General features: G+C 38.6%; 2 protein-coding genes across 7 annotated transcripts in view; both read left to right on the top strand.

Moving 5' to 3' along the window:
• Positions 1-3,814, top strand: part of LOC129412345 (extended synaptotagmin-1-like) — a 4,712-nt gene extending 898 nt beyond the window's left edge. The window contains exons 2-16 of the mRNA XM_055165909.1: positions 4-36; positions 263-439; positions 526-608; positions 776-824; positions 917-1,006; positions 1,127-1,222; positions 1,417-1,488; positions 1,560-1,646; positions 1,788-1,934; positions 2,030-2,148; positions 2,242-2,340; positions 2,438-2,569; positions 2,637-2,742; positions 2,817-2,866; positions 2,941-3,814. Coding sequence (XP_055021884.1) covers positions 4-36; positions 263-439; positions 526-608; positions 776-824; positions 917-1,006; positions 1,127-1,222; positions 1,417-1,488; positions 1,560-1,646; positions 1,788-1,934; positions 2,030-2,148; positions 2,242-2,340; positions 2,438-2,569; positions 2,637-2,742; positions 2,817-2,866; positions 2,941-2,968 — 1,368 coding nt within the window. The 3' untranslated portion in view covers positions 2,969-3,814. The remainder of the gene's footprint in view (positions 1-3; positions 37-262; positions 440-525; positions 609-775; positions 825-916; positions 1,007-1,126; positions 1,223-1,416; positions 1,489-1,559; positions 1,647-1,787; positions 1,935-2,029; positions 2,149-2,241; positions 2,341-2,437; positions 2,570-2,636; positions 2,743-2,816; positions 2,867-2,940) is intronic.
• Positions 3,815-4,044: 230 nt separating this feature from the next.
• The window catches only part of fmnl3 (formin-like 3), a 28,144-nt gene continuing 17,780 nt past the window's right edge, over positions 4,045-14,408 (top strand). For 3 of the 6 annotated variants that reach the window (XR_008633664.1, XR_008633663.1, XM_020930089.2), the window contains exon 1: positions 4,045-4,574. Coding sequence is in view for 3 of the 6 variants with exons in the window: in XM_020930089.2 (XP_020785748.1) it covers positions 4,461-4,574 (114 nt within the window). In the remaining 3 variants the exon portion in view is untranslated. The remainder of the gene's footprint in view (positions 4,575-14,408) is intronic. The other 3 variants (XR_008633665.1, XM_055165780.1, XM_020930090.2) reach the window with 1 other exon arrangement.

Raw genomic sequence — 14,408 nt, 5'->3', positions numbered from 1 at the left:
CAGCATGCCACGCCTGATTCAGACTTTGGAACAGAGGTATACATCTTCTTTCTATTTCATAGTCATGCATACCGTCATGCTTTTATCTTTTCATCAAAAATAGTTCTGGTAATCGTGTGAATTATGTATGTATCCCAAGTGGATTGTTCTATTCAGGGTGCACTAAAACAGGGCTCCATTCAGTTAGGACATTTTAATGCCAAATCTGAGAGTGGTCAAAGTCAATGAAGCACATGGTAATGTCTCAGTTTTGTGCTTACAGGGAGTGCTGCGGATTCATTTGTTGGAGGCACAGAACCTCATTGCCAAGGACAACTTCATGGGGGGCATGGTGAAGGGAAAGAGTGACCCATATGTGAAGATCCGTGTGGCCGGTATCACTTTCAGAAGCCACACCATCAAAGAAAACCTCAACCCCATTTGGAATGAGCTCTATGAGGTATCAACACTTTTTATTGATACATGATACATATATACTTATATTTATGACACTGCAGTCAGTATTTTCATTATGTTTTACTGTAGGTGATATTGACTCAACTGCCTGGTCAGGAGATTCAGTTTGAGTTATTTGACAAGGACATTGACCAGGATGACTTTCTAGGAAGGTATACTAAAACAATGTATACATCAGATTTTGTGGTAATATAACACTAGTTTAGGTGGCTGTGCACATAGGATGTCCAAGGCTTTTCTCTTGTAATATTTTAGATTTCCAAGCATTAATAAGCCATTCTAACTTTTTTTTTTTTTTTAATAATGTTCTCCTTTACAGGTTTAAACTAAGCCTACGAGATATCATAAGCGTGCAATGTATTGACACGGTAAGTCAAAGTAGAACATATATTCATTTGAATGGCTTTTATATTGCATTTGTAATTTCATTTAATCTAATCTAATTTCTCTTTTGTCACAGTGGTACACTCTAAATGATGTGAAGTCTGGACGTGTGCACCTTGTACTTGAGTGGTTACCCCGAGTTACAGACTTATTCAGACTGGAACCGGTTAGTATTGTTATTGTATTGTATCTATTAGTTACATTGTCAGGTAACAATGTCTCAATTATAAGACAAATGTTAAAAAAATTATAAATCAACATTATTCATCCTGTCATTGCTATATAGGTCCTGCAGTATCAGTCACAGCAGTCGTATCAGAACAAGGCTGTGCCATCGTCCGCTCTCCTGTTTGTCTATGTGGAGCGGGCTCACGGTCTGCCGGTGAGATCATGTCTATGAATCCTCTGGGATTTATGTGTTGTTTATGTTAATGAGTTTTCTTTACTCACAAAAGCAGTGACATTGTAGTTTCAGACACACTTTGGGCTGATTGCTTGTACAACTTCATGACCTTCTTGCATGACTTCTCCAGTGATTTAAGGCATGTTTTACATGATTGAATTACTGTGTTCCAGCTAAAGAAAAATGGGAAGGAGCCAAAAGCTGGGGCCGAGGTTATCCTTAAAAATGTATCTTACAAGACAAAGGTAGGAGTGCCAACAGAGGAGGCGCGTCAAAACCAATTACTGTGAAAAATGACCTATTGTTTGCTGTCCAGATTTTTGAGCGCTCAACCTCTCCACGATGGGATGAAGCTTTTCATTTCCTAGTGCGGGACCCCCGAGATGAAATCCTCACTGTGAAGGTAAGTCTATCTAAGTTTTTCCTAGCTTCTCATGTAATGTCAGCAGTATGTGTCCATTGTGTTTGATTGTAAGCCTCTGATATAGTCCTAATATGGAATAAATATGTGAAAACAAAACTGTTTGTATGTGTTTATGCTCAGCTCTCGCACAGCTGGGGCCAGGGTCTTGGCTCAGTCACACTCCCGCTCAGACAGGTCCTCTCTGAGCCTGGGTTACTTCTTGATCGTTGGTTCAGTCTGGATGGAGCTCTGCCAGAAAGCCAAATACTACTGAGGTTTACACTTAAGGTACACACTGTTTGCAATTGTGTAATATATTATGGCTATATTATGACATTAATATTAAAACATTTACTTCTGTTTCTCTTTGTGATGAATTATAGATCCTTGACACTCAGCTGGCATTGTGTCGTAAGGTGGAAGGTGATGTCATCATTGATGAAGTTATACCCAAATGGGACCCTTCCCATCTTGACCTCAAACACAGAGGCGGTCTTTCAATGTGAGTCACTCTGCCGTCACTAGAGACGAATTTGATGCTGTTATTTAGTGTAATGAACTGAACACATTATGGGTTAAATAACACATGTTTTAGTGCTGGAGAAAATGGTGGTGGTGTTGCTGGACAAGTGAAGCTTACTATTGGATACTCCATAGAGGAGAGCAGGCTTTTCATCACTATACATGCTTGCAGGTTCTGGGTCATATCATTACTGTATTATTATTATTTCACGGGATACTATGAAGAGTAACCTACTCATATATGTGTTCTGTTTAAATTGTATTGACAGGGCCCTGGCACCCTGCTCTAAGGATGGAGCAGATCCTTATGTTTCCTTCGTGCTTCTACCTGATAAAAAAGCTACAACTAAAAGACGAACTGCCACAAAGAAGAGAGACCTGAACCCTGAGTTCAATGAGAGGTACTGGACGGGCACTCATATTAATCTGCAGACATGACCTCCTCACCTCTGCCTCTGTTCTTTGTAGATTTGACTTTGATTTCTCACTGGAGGAGTCTGCCCAGAGAAAACTGGACCTTTCTGTGAAGCACAATGTCTCCTTTATCAGCAGAGAGAGGGAGCTCATCGGCAAGGTACTAAACTACAAGTAAAATCATTGGGACTGTTGTAATTAATATTTGATTCTTATCATTATTTGCCCACTCAGATGCAGCTGGATATGGACCAAATTGACCTCAAGACTAGTGTGACCCAATGGTATTTTGTTCTTCTCTTAAGTTTTTGTTTTGGATGTACAAACATTTCATTTGCATGCTATGTTTCATTTTCAGGTATGACCTGGTGGCAGAAGCCAATTAGAAGAAATTATGCCTGCTTAATCTTCAGCTATACAACATTTAGTGTTGCTTCAGTTGTCTGTGATTTGTGAGTGTTCAGCTTAAATAGAAATCACCACCTTCACTGAAGAAAAGATGAAAACCTTTTCAACAAAAGGTCCAACTGTATTTAAGAACAGAAATGTTTATCACCCATGAAGCATTAACTGTGACATGTTCATCTTAACCAGCGTTCTTCAGTCAAATTTAGCTGAAAAGATATGTAGAAAAAGGAAACCATGATGCAATTGCACCAGACAGTATGTGTAACCGCATATATCACAATAGTCTGTGTGTGAGTTACTGTTGTGGATAGGGGAAAATGACCAAATGAATGATTATTTTTGTTTTAGCTCTTTTTATTCCTTTTTAACTGCAAATTAAAGACTTGTGTGTTTGTATGTTTGCCTTAAGTATTATGAAACTGTGCACAGATTGTCAGTATTGGATTATTTTGTTTCAGATGAAATTTTATATGTTTTAAACAGAGATTTATGAAATTACACTTTTATAAATTATGTATTTAACTCAGACCCGTATAGAGACTAGTGAAGACAGAAATGCAAATCACTGTGCTTTCTTAAAGATTACCGTAGCCTAGATGTAAATGCCACTGCCATTGCCATGCTGCTTATTGCTTGTACTATGCTTACAGTTATTTAGGCTGTACCTTTGACCTCACACAAAGCATGAAAATATGCTTGGCTCTACTGAAAATGTGATTGTGAAAAGAAGCAAAATGCTTCACAAATAGAAAACGTGCTGTTTTGCGATGTTGCATATGACGATTCTGCTGATTCTGCTGATTAAAATTTGCACTTGAGTCAAATATTTATTTCATGGTTTGCGTAATTCTGAACACCAGGTGGGGCTATAGTGCCACAAAGTCAGGTTAACTCGTGCAGCTGCATGTGGGCTCTATTCCTGCAGATGTGTTTTTTTATGTAGGAGATTGTAGAAAATTGGCAGGGCTCTCAGCCAATAGGAGAGGCTACTCCCCCGGAAAAGGGCGGGAGGTAGAGGGGGCCCTGCCCCTTGAGTGGAGGCACCAGCAAAAAAGTCTAATCAGGATCACACACCAATAATGAATGGAAACACGCTGAAGCCAAGAAAGTTGAGCAGCGGGTAAATTAATTTTGGTCGGTATTTTATTTCATCTTTCATTGGAAAGTGATGGATTGGCCAGGAAAAGCAGAAGAACTTCATTGGAGACAGTGGATATGGACTTTTATTGTGAGTTTTTAGACAAACTTTGGATGGAAGATACAGTGGAAACACTGTGAACCCAAAGCGTGTGATATAAATGGCATTTTGGGACACAAACACAAGACTTTGTTTCTCGCCGTGGAATATTATATTGTTCGGAACCATCTGTTGAATCTGGTGCTTGGACGCTTGTGCGTTACGCATGAGAAGAAAAGACGCACAGAAAAAGAAGCGCTTCACCGTAACTATTGGATAACTAATTGAACAAAATGGGAAATATAGAAAGTGTTGACGGTCAGTCAGAAATGAAGCATCATATTATGCCTTTGAAGGTGCCTATGCCTGATCCCACAGAGCTGGAGGAGAAATTTGCAATCGTTCTGGTAAGTTGATACGACAAGCTCAGAGCTGTGGTTTTGGAGACTAAATCTTAATTGTGTTTCAATATCTTTCTAGGCCTGGTTGGTCCAGAATCAATTATGACAGCATGTGACTTTTTCAGTTTTATGTGATGCTTGTCTGTGTTTATGGTCCATTACGAGTAGCCGATGTTACAAATGGATAGAGCAGAGCCGTCCCGCCCCTCATTCTCCCGCTGCCCCCCTCTTTTCTCTTCTGTGGTTCTTTTGTCTCTCAGAAGTCAGGCAACTCAGCGTTTGGCTCAAGTGGCAAACGTTAAACGCAGCGTGCTAAATCTTGGGGCGGGGGTGTTGAGAGATGAAAAGCTTTGGTTACACAGGCACCAACATCAGGCGGTGTGCTTTAAAATGCCAAGAATATAGACTACAGTTGGTGATCTATTTTTTCAGAAGCATTCCTGTTTAAATTTATTGGTCTCGTTTTGAAGACTGCATTTTCTGAATTCCCCCAAAACTCCCACACCATACACAATGCCCCCTCCCTTTCCTCTGTCTGTGACTCTCACATCAGGGGCTGAGCTGTCTAAGCGCTTTGTAATAATGAGCTCAGTCAACACCCACTTTTACTCTCACAAAATCTCCTGAAGTGTCATTTCAGAAGGGATCACCACAACAAGGAACTGCCCTAATTAAAAATACCACAGTACTGTAAGACATGTTAGCCTGGGTCATAAGATGTTCGCTCTTTTATTTCAAATATTTTGGTATTGTTTTTACGTTTGGAAGTGCTGCCTTCAAGTTACGACTCTTATAAACATACTTTGGTACTGCTTGGACCAAGGGTCTCCAACCTTTTTCCTCTGATGAGCTACCTTTACAAAACGAAAATGCCAGAGAGCTACTCATTTTAGCGGTTGCAAGAAAATGAGACGATAATAAGAAAGAGGGCAAGCTTTGGGGTACAGTTAGATGCAATTTTCCATTTATTTGTGCACAAAGTTGGACTTCAAAATTCAAAATTTACAATGGTAATAGACATGTAATTAAGACATTTTTGTTATTCAGCACAATGGTATAATTCTGAAATCCCTTGGTGAGCTACTTGGAAGGGGGTGGAGAGCTACTAGTAGCTCCTGACCTACACTTTGGAAACCCCTGGATTGGACATTTTCATTATATGACACATTTTTGTACCAGTCTTTTCTGTTTATTGGCTTAATTCATTAAATTTCATTTTCCTCAAGATTATTTGACCAAAATTAGGTTATTTTGGTCAATATCAAATTTAGACAAACCATAAAATCCTTGTTCTCAATATTCAGATCTGAATTGTATGGAGAAGTTGTATGCCAATGCATTCATGATCATGACATGTCTGTCTATGTCACAAAGGTGCTTATTTTCCAAATTCAACATAACCACACCCATACATTTTAATCTGCTTAAGGTCTTAATTACAGTATCAAACACCAAGTGTCCCTGGTCCTCTCTGCCTCTCTGCTGTGTTAGACAGTGTGCCCTATTCTTCATTACTGTGGGACCCTCCATGTTTTTGGCATGAGTCCATGACTTGCTGTTTGCCAGGATGATCCAAAGTAAAGCTCTCCTCATGAAGAAGGCAGCCCAGTGAGTGGCCTTTCAGACAGCTTGTTGACTGCTGCGCTAAGCCACCACCATTATGACAATTATACACTGTACTACAATACTGTGCCTGCTGTAATGGCCTAACTTGTGTCTTTTTCTTCACCCACAATAGTCATGGCTTGAATGAGTGGGTGGTTATAAAAAAGACAGTATTCTCACTTGATTTGAAGGTTTTTCCATATGACTAATGAGTAAACCATTTCTAAATGATTTTCCCATGAAAGAACAACTTGTATATTTTTTATAAACTGTGTCGTGGATGGAGACAGTAACAGCAGCACACCAAATGTAATCCCTGTTATTATGCTCTGTCATGCACAGCAAAAGATTTCTACCAAGAGGGAAGCTTCAACCTCACATAACCCTGTACCATAATTTCCGCTGATTTCATTTATTCTGTGGGAAAGATGCAAGTTTATTTTGAACTTCTTACTTCACCATAGATGTGGACTCTTTTAATGAGGTACATGAAAACTATCAAACCTCAGACTCTGGCAAGAGCATGAGTGGAGATGACGCAAACTTCAGCCCCCTTCTTTGTTAAATCTGCCATCAAGGTTGGTAAGGATTTTTCTGGCCTTGTAACAACAAATGAAATATGTTCCATAAATGGATATTTAGACATACGTAATTTCCCCTTCTCTGGATAGCTGTACTTCCTGGTTCCATAAGGGCTCGACAAAGGAAACAAATCTGTCTGCTTGGATCGGTGGGACTCTGCTCCAGACGTCCCACTGGAGTGGTAGTATCATGATGTCGTGGGTGACATTATACACTAATGCCTTCAATAAGACCACTATATGTAGATGGTCCACTGCAATAGAGAGGTGAGACCCCAAGACTATGAATTTTTATAATAAAATCCTTTGGACAGGTCTGCCTAGCTGCATGTGAAAAAAGGCCTCAGCTTTACACACAGATTTAAATGTATTTTGGGGTGGCAATGGGTGCTTGGCATTCTTCACTGTCAGTTTATTGAGGAAATTGCATTGATGCCGTGGTTCCCTTCCTAGTGATCCTGCACACTGTTGCAAAGCATGTCATTACTATAATATGGATGCGCCCAGACCTCACATGCATTTGCAAATAGAAGACTGTTTATGAAATTATATGTCGGTACCATCTACATCCTTGTAGTTATAGCTCCTTTGACTCCTTTATCTACTGTAAATATTATTTAGCTTTTGAAATTTAGAGCTTCAAATCAAAGTTGAACATGAGCGCAACAGAACACTTGACTGTACCTTATACAGTTTGTGTCCTTTAACATAAAATATGATATAGTAAGTGGCACTTTCAATGGTGCACCTCTATCCTTCATCTGCCCCTGGATCCTTTTTCAAAGAGCCTTGTGCCGCCAATCCAGCACTGGATTCCTGCGGTCTGTTCTACTCTGAGGCCACATGAGAACTCTGAAGGGAAAATTCCCTTTGAACTGGCAGTCTGCCACTGTTCTCAGCCACTCTAATGATTTTACCAACATTTTAATAGTATATACATTTCAAAGTCAACAGCATGTTTTTCTGAAAAAAAAAAAAAAAAATCTGTTGCATTAAGTTTCATCATGTATTTGTGGGTCTCTGTAGATATTGCAAATGTATTGCAGTGCTATCATTACATTTTCACAATATCCATGAATCTGTGAATATCTGTCTCAACAAAAATGTCTGAAATTATTTTAGCCTGATGTCTGACATTGTGCCTATTTGATGGGAACAGAGGTAATGAAGAGGTTAGCCGAATCAGACGTGTTAACAAAGGGGACCCCAGCCATGTCTGACATGAGTCCTCCTTGATGAATGTAGCCTAAAGAAAGCAGTACTGTCTGATATGTGCCACTCAGCTGGAACTAATGCTGCCAAGCTGTGCCCTGTGTGTATTAGACCCTATCAATTCAAACAATTATTTGTTTAATGCTCGCCTTTATTTATGGACCTATTAAATGTCTGCCCCTTCCTTTCTCATGCATACCCCTGCTTACTAAGAAGGTAACATCACATACATTGGAGCAATGTTGCAACTGGCCACCCACCCTGTGTGTCAGGAAGCAGGAGATTATGGGAGCTAAGTGTGCACATTTAACTTGGTTTTAAGGCCCTATGCAATGGGAGCTCGGCACTAGTCTGTCCACCTGGCTCTCTCTGGCCTCAGGCTGCAGTTTATGGGCAGTTTTAGAGCATGCTTCTTCACCACTTGTACATCTGAGAAAGCAAAGGTCAAGACCATGACAGAACAGATGTGGCAGACACAACACCAAAATGTTTAATGTGATTTACTTTACTAGGGCTGAGCCATGGGAAAATTAGAAATGACTTTTTGCTTCCAGCAGGTTATGGAAATTTGAAGAAAAGGACAGAGGCCTATATTTAAAAGAGACTGATCTATACATCATTGGCTTTTCAGACTATGTGTAATGGAAATTCTGCCCTTAGTGCTTAATTGAAATCAATTTCTAATTAACCCTTTTTACTTATCTGGATGCTCCTGTTTCCATTTGTCCAATGAACATTTTCATAATTTATCACTACTTTGGCTTGTTTCAGTTCTTCCAACAGTTGTTGGTGCTGATCTGTGTAAAGAAGATAGATTTCCAGTTAGATTTATCTAGCTAGCCAGTTTCTTTCTGCAGTACAATGTGCTCTCTGTGGTTCTATGTTGTTTCAAATAGGGCTGGTCCCCGTGGCCTTTGTGCCCCTCTTAACATATTCAGAAGACCCACTTTATGCCAGAGAAGACTCAGAATATGTTTTGAATTATTTGAAACATAGATCTAAGGTAATGTCCACTTTATTGATTTTTATAAAAAAAATTTAAACCAAATTCCCCACAACATTTCCCTGAAGACACATGACAACATGACACTCAGCCAGAGTATATCTTTGTTAACTTTCTTCCTTGACTTTTGGTTTTGTTTTTCTGTTCTGTTTTTTCAACTTCTGCAGCTCTTGTAACATTGTGGACTGTCCCTTGTCTTCTCCTATTCACCTTCATGTCTTAAACAGGGCCCTTAGTTAAAAGGCCGGCACCGTGAGTTATTGAGGCATTCATGTACCTGCATTCCCCACATTCCCAGTGAATATGGGCTGTTGTTCTGGGCGTCCACAGCCTCTGCATGAGCACACAGAATGGAATAAACAGGATGTCCAGTTCACTGATTCATCGCTAATTGTCCATATTTCCAAAAATATTTATTCTTAACTTTATTTACTAGACTTAGACTTAGACAAACTTTATTGAACTACAAAGGAAATGATTTGGATACAGTAGCTCAAAAATGACAGTATCATATAGTATCAAAGAGCAAAAGTAAAAATGGTAATAATAAATAAAAAATAAGTACAGACTGGTGTCAAATAAGGCATAATTTTTTAAATATATATGTACAAGTAAAAATAAAATACAGAAATATTAGAATATAGAGATCGACTGATATGGGTTTTTCCATAGTCGATGCTGATACCGATTGTTTACAAACTAGACCAACCAATAACTGATAAGCTCTGCTGATATTTTTTAGCTGATATGTAGGGCAGATTTTTTATATTTTCCTCAAATTATCCCATTTAAATTTACTACAAACTTACCCACAGCCCTTTTTTTTTTTTACCACAAACCCATAAGAATTGTGTAGTCACATATTGTGCAGTTTTTTCTTATTATTAAAGTGTAAGAGTGTAAATAAGGCTTTGTGTGTATTTTAGGTAGAAGATCAACCAAAACAAAATATTGGCCTGTACTGGAGATTCATGGCCAATAGACAATATAAGTAAATCCAGATAATGATTTTAAATATATTAATACAAATATATCACAGCTATATACTAGAGGCTGAAAGGACTACATTTACTAAGCTTTGTGAAAATAACATTGCTTTGATATAACAAGCTTGTTGCCAAGTAAACAATAATACCAGGAAATGGACTCTTCTTTAATTTATAACTCAAATGCCTCTAATGGGCTATTTGTGTAGTGTTGTCATGAGGGTGCTGGGGGGAAAGTGGTTTCTGTCAACAATCTGCAGAGGTCAAAGGCTGTAGGCTAGGGTTTATGGGAGACGAAAAAGAGGTTTATCACTTTTTCAGGCAACAATGTGTATTTTATGTAAACACATTAGTTTCATCTGCTAAATATTTCAGTAGTCTCGCTATTAACAAAACTCAGAATTAACATTTGAATTAACTTGTTTGTCTGGGTGGTTTACATGATCTTAATATAACCAAGTGATCTTACCTGTTATGTAAATTTGCTCAATTAGTACTGGTTTTATATGCTTTGTAAACAGCGCACCAATAGCTAAAACAGGAGGGAGTGAAGCTGTATGCTGGAAAAACCTTTGTTTAGGAGAAGTGCTGGCTCTTGCTTTGTTGTTATTGCCTGGTTTAGATTACAACACACCAGAGGAGCATGGTGATCATGTGTCCACCAGTAGAAAAGGGGACATCTCTTTCCCACACTCTTCTGTCTTATTTACCTTTGAGCTCTAAAGTCTACAGTTCATTTCTATACTGTGCTTTTGATATTACACACCCTGGTAAATATCCATGCTACAAACCAGCTCTGTTGATTTCCTAAAGAGTGTAGGAAGTCCCCTCAGCTCTCATCCTGTCTCCTCCTATTGTGTTTCAGTACAGAGGAACATAGACAATAGACCCTCTGACATTTCATTAATAAAAAGTTGCTGAGGCGAAATTATGTCAGAAATTAGATAATAATGTGATTCATATTGACTTTAAGAATGACCTCATTTATCAGATTACCTAAAATGACGTAAACAACCTAACCCAAATGTCACATGCCAAGGTTCAGTTTCATTATGTCTAAAGCTTGGATGTACTTTCATCAGGAAGGATATCTGATATAAAACATGTGCCAAATGAATTTGTGAGTTGTTCTCAAACTTTTCACACCAAGAACCACCAAAATATCTAGTCTTTGGTAACACCAAATCTAAACCAGGTCTAAACTAGCACTAAACCAAGTCTAAAATTGTATACTTTATATAGTAGTTATAACCAAGGCCTAACCCAAAGGCTACAGAAATGGGGATAAAATTAAAACTACATTAAACGGCCCATATTACACTATTTTCTGTTCTATGTGTTTCAGTCACACTTATTTAACACACAAATCCTGCATATTTAGGTGCTGATCCTTTCTCATAAAGAAAACACACTCTTCCACCTTGTAATGTCATGTGATAATACAGGAAGTGCTCCACTGTGTTTTTAAACAACATACACCTTCAATAGAATCATTTGGATGAGTCCTAGGATTTCCAATCTCTACTGAACAAAAGGTAAAGATTGTTTCAAGACATCACAAGGTGGAACAGAGCATTTTGAGCTGTGAAGATGTAGACAGACTAATAATAAAGGATAACTTAAACACATGTGAATGAAACAAAGCACAACACCAGGTATGTTTTTGATGAGGTAACATTATAAAATGGCACCTTTAAACCTTTAACCAAATATTTGAGAGGTGTTTGAGTACTACCACAATTTGAGAACCACTGGAATATCACCGGGAGAGGCAGGGGAAAGTGCAAAAGTAATGTATGAAAGAATAGTATAAACAATGATGACCCATATGGACATTTCTAATTTAATTTGATGTTTTGTACAGTTAAGTTAGAGATAGAGATTTAGAGACTCTACCTGTTTCTCTTCATATATGTAAATCTAAAATATGATCAGCTAAAGAAAATTCTAGAGAAAACACTGCAGTTCCAGGAGCCATTTTGACTGTGTTTTCTTTGCCTCCTCACTGGCCTCCCTCCCTGATATGGATCAGTGACTTGGCTCCCTCACACCAGTTACTGCATCAGAAGCCGGTCCACTGCTGAATTTAATAGTATTTGTGCGTGTTTAGCTCCTGAGTCACTGTACTGTATGTGCCACTATGTATATATTATGTATATTTATATTGTGCTGGCAATTCAATAATGGCAAAGTAGAAATGAAAATATGATGATATAAATAGGAATATATATTTTTTAATGTATGTAATGTTTGAAATGTATCTAGTGTATACAGTTACACTATAATGAACTCTCAGCCCGCAGTAGTTTGGGTTTTCTGTCTAAATTGCAACTTGTCCATCTCTTAGGCACCCGCCCCTTTCCCTCCTCTCACTTTGAAACAATAATTGAGTCCGGCCTGTGTTCACAAAAAATGTGAGATAGTAAAGAACATAGCCTGGACCCGTAAACCCTCCGATACAGCACAGAGGAGCTATTTGGTGATATCTCGAAATGTGTCAAGAAAGATATAATTTAGTTAGCACTGTATTTAATTTGTCGTTTTTGGAGGGCATTTTTTGTGTAATTGATTTGCTCTTGCATTAACCTCTTTCCTCAACATGGCTTCATATCTTTTACCTTGTTTCCTTGGGGGTGGGGGTTACACTGGGGCAAGGCTACTATAGATTCAAGACACCGAATAATAGACAGTATACTGTAGTTTAGACAGTAAACACAAAGGCTCACAGGAATTAATGTAAAGCACACAGAAATGTACCATTAAGCAGTGCCTTGATATGTAAGATCTGGAGATGGTTGCTGCTCCCACTACCCCCCAGTGGCTTTGAAGAATGAGTCAAATGCAGAGGACATATTTCTCTAAGGGAACTATAAAGTGTACTGTTGCTGCTGACCTTATTCATACCTTATAATAATGATTTAAAATAAATAAATTGAATAAGTAAGACACCATCAAAATAACAATCTTAATATGATCTCTTGCAAGAGTCCTCATATTCTCAGTAAACTCCCCTGCAGCTCCCAAGATCCTAGACTGTGGTTTGGGACAGGACTAAATCAGGCAAGATTAGGACGCTGTCAGGTTGGGGGCAGATGGAATTGCCCCGGTCTCTCTGAAGTGTGGACAGAGCCATGACAGACTCAGGGTCAGTGCAGCAGACACTGGAGCTTTACTGGTCCAATGTGTGACTTAAGTGCATCTCTCTGGGACTTGTCATGCCTCCTTAACCTCCAACCTTACCTATTAAAACCTCTTTTGTATTCACCAGCTTGGTAACTTTGTTTCTTTAAAATGTGGTTCTCATTTTGAGGAGTATTTCTGAAATGACTCGGTGTAGTTGGTGTTCTTATTACAGTATACATACCAAAAGTAGCTAGTAGAATCCATTGAATTGTCTTTACCAAATACCCTTTTCTAGGGAGTGTTTGTTGAACGAAAACGTTCCCCTATACTGACCCCTTGTGACTAGATATGAAAGATGTAACAGTATTTTGATTATTGATTATTGATAATTTTCTTGGTAATTGGTAACTTTTTGCATTGCAAGAAATTATCATCAAAATCCAAACATGGTAACAACCAAGCATTAGAGAACTTTCAGTGTGCCACAAGAACATATTTTGGTGATAGCCCATCTTCCCTGTTTCTCTGATAAAGTACTCTGATAAAGTCAATAATAGAACCAGTTTGTCTGGTGGAGAGGTACACTCGTTGTGCTGTGTTTTGAGGATCCTGAGCTCTGCAGCACCAGGAGGCAAATGCAAACCATGCCCACCATCAGCCTTTGTGAGGCCTTTTCTGTGAGAGCAACAACATGGCTCAAATGTCAAAGGACAGAAATGGCACAGCACCAAATCAAAACAAAGCATCACATTCAATCTTTTGTCCCAAAGCAGTCTCAGGTCAAACAAGAAGAGGCCACAGAGAGTGGAAGGTATGTGGGCACAGTGGCAACAACAACATTTTGGTCAATTACACAAAAAATTTCTGTTGAGTAATGCAGGGGAGTTTCTTTTATTACTTTAATCCTTCTATCTAAATACAGGAAGTACTTGATTGTATCACTGTGGGAGAAAGTGAAATGCAATTACCCTAATTGGGTTAGTAGGCTCAAATTACCCTAATCTTCGCAGAAAGAAAATATCGCCCATGGTCTTACCTTGTTTTGTTTTTAATAATTTCAATAATATTTTTTTAATCAGAAAAAATGGGCAGAAATGACACCATTGACTTTATAAAACAATTGCATCTCAGGGGTAATGAACTGCTAACTATGTTTTTTGCTTAAATTTCACAGTTAATGTTAATGTCTGTTTGGCAGAATTCAATGACCCTCACACAAACCACTTCTCGTATGGCTGGCCCTGGTTTATATGCATGACTGGAAAACAAAGAGGCTGGCTGGGTAGGGAGCCTATGCAGATGCTTCTCTGATTAGAATCGCCGTATAATT

The sequence above is a fragment of the Boleophthalmus pectinirostris genome, unplaced genomic scaffold, assembly GCF_026225935.1.
Source record: "Boleophthalmus pectinirostris isolate CB_2022bp ecotype Guang Dong unplaced genomic scaffold, ASM2622593v1 HiC_scaffold_8, whole genome shotgun sequence".
NCBI classification, from domain to species: Eukaryota; Metazoa; Chordata; class Actinopteri; order Gobiiformes; family Gobiidae; genus Boleophthalmus; species Boleophthalmus pectinirostris.
This window is presented reverse-complemented; position numbering and strand designations above follow the sequence as displayed.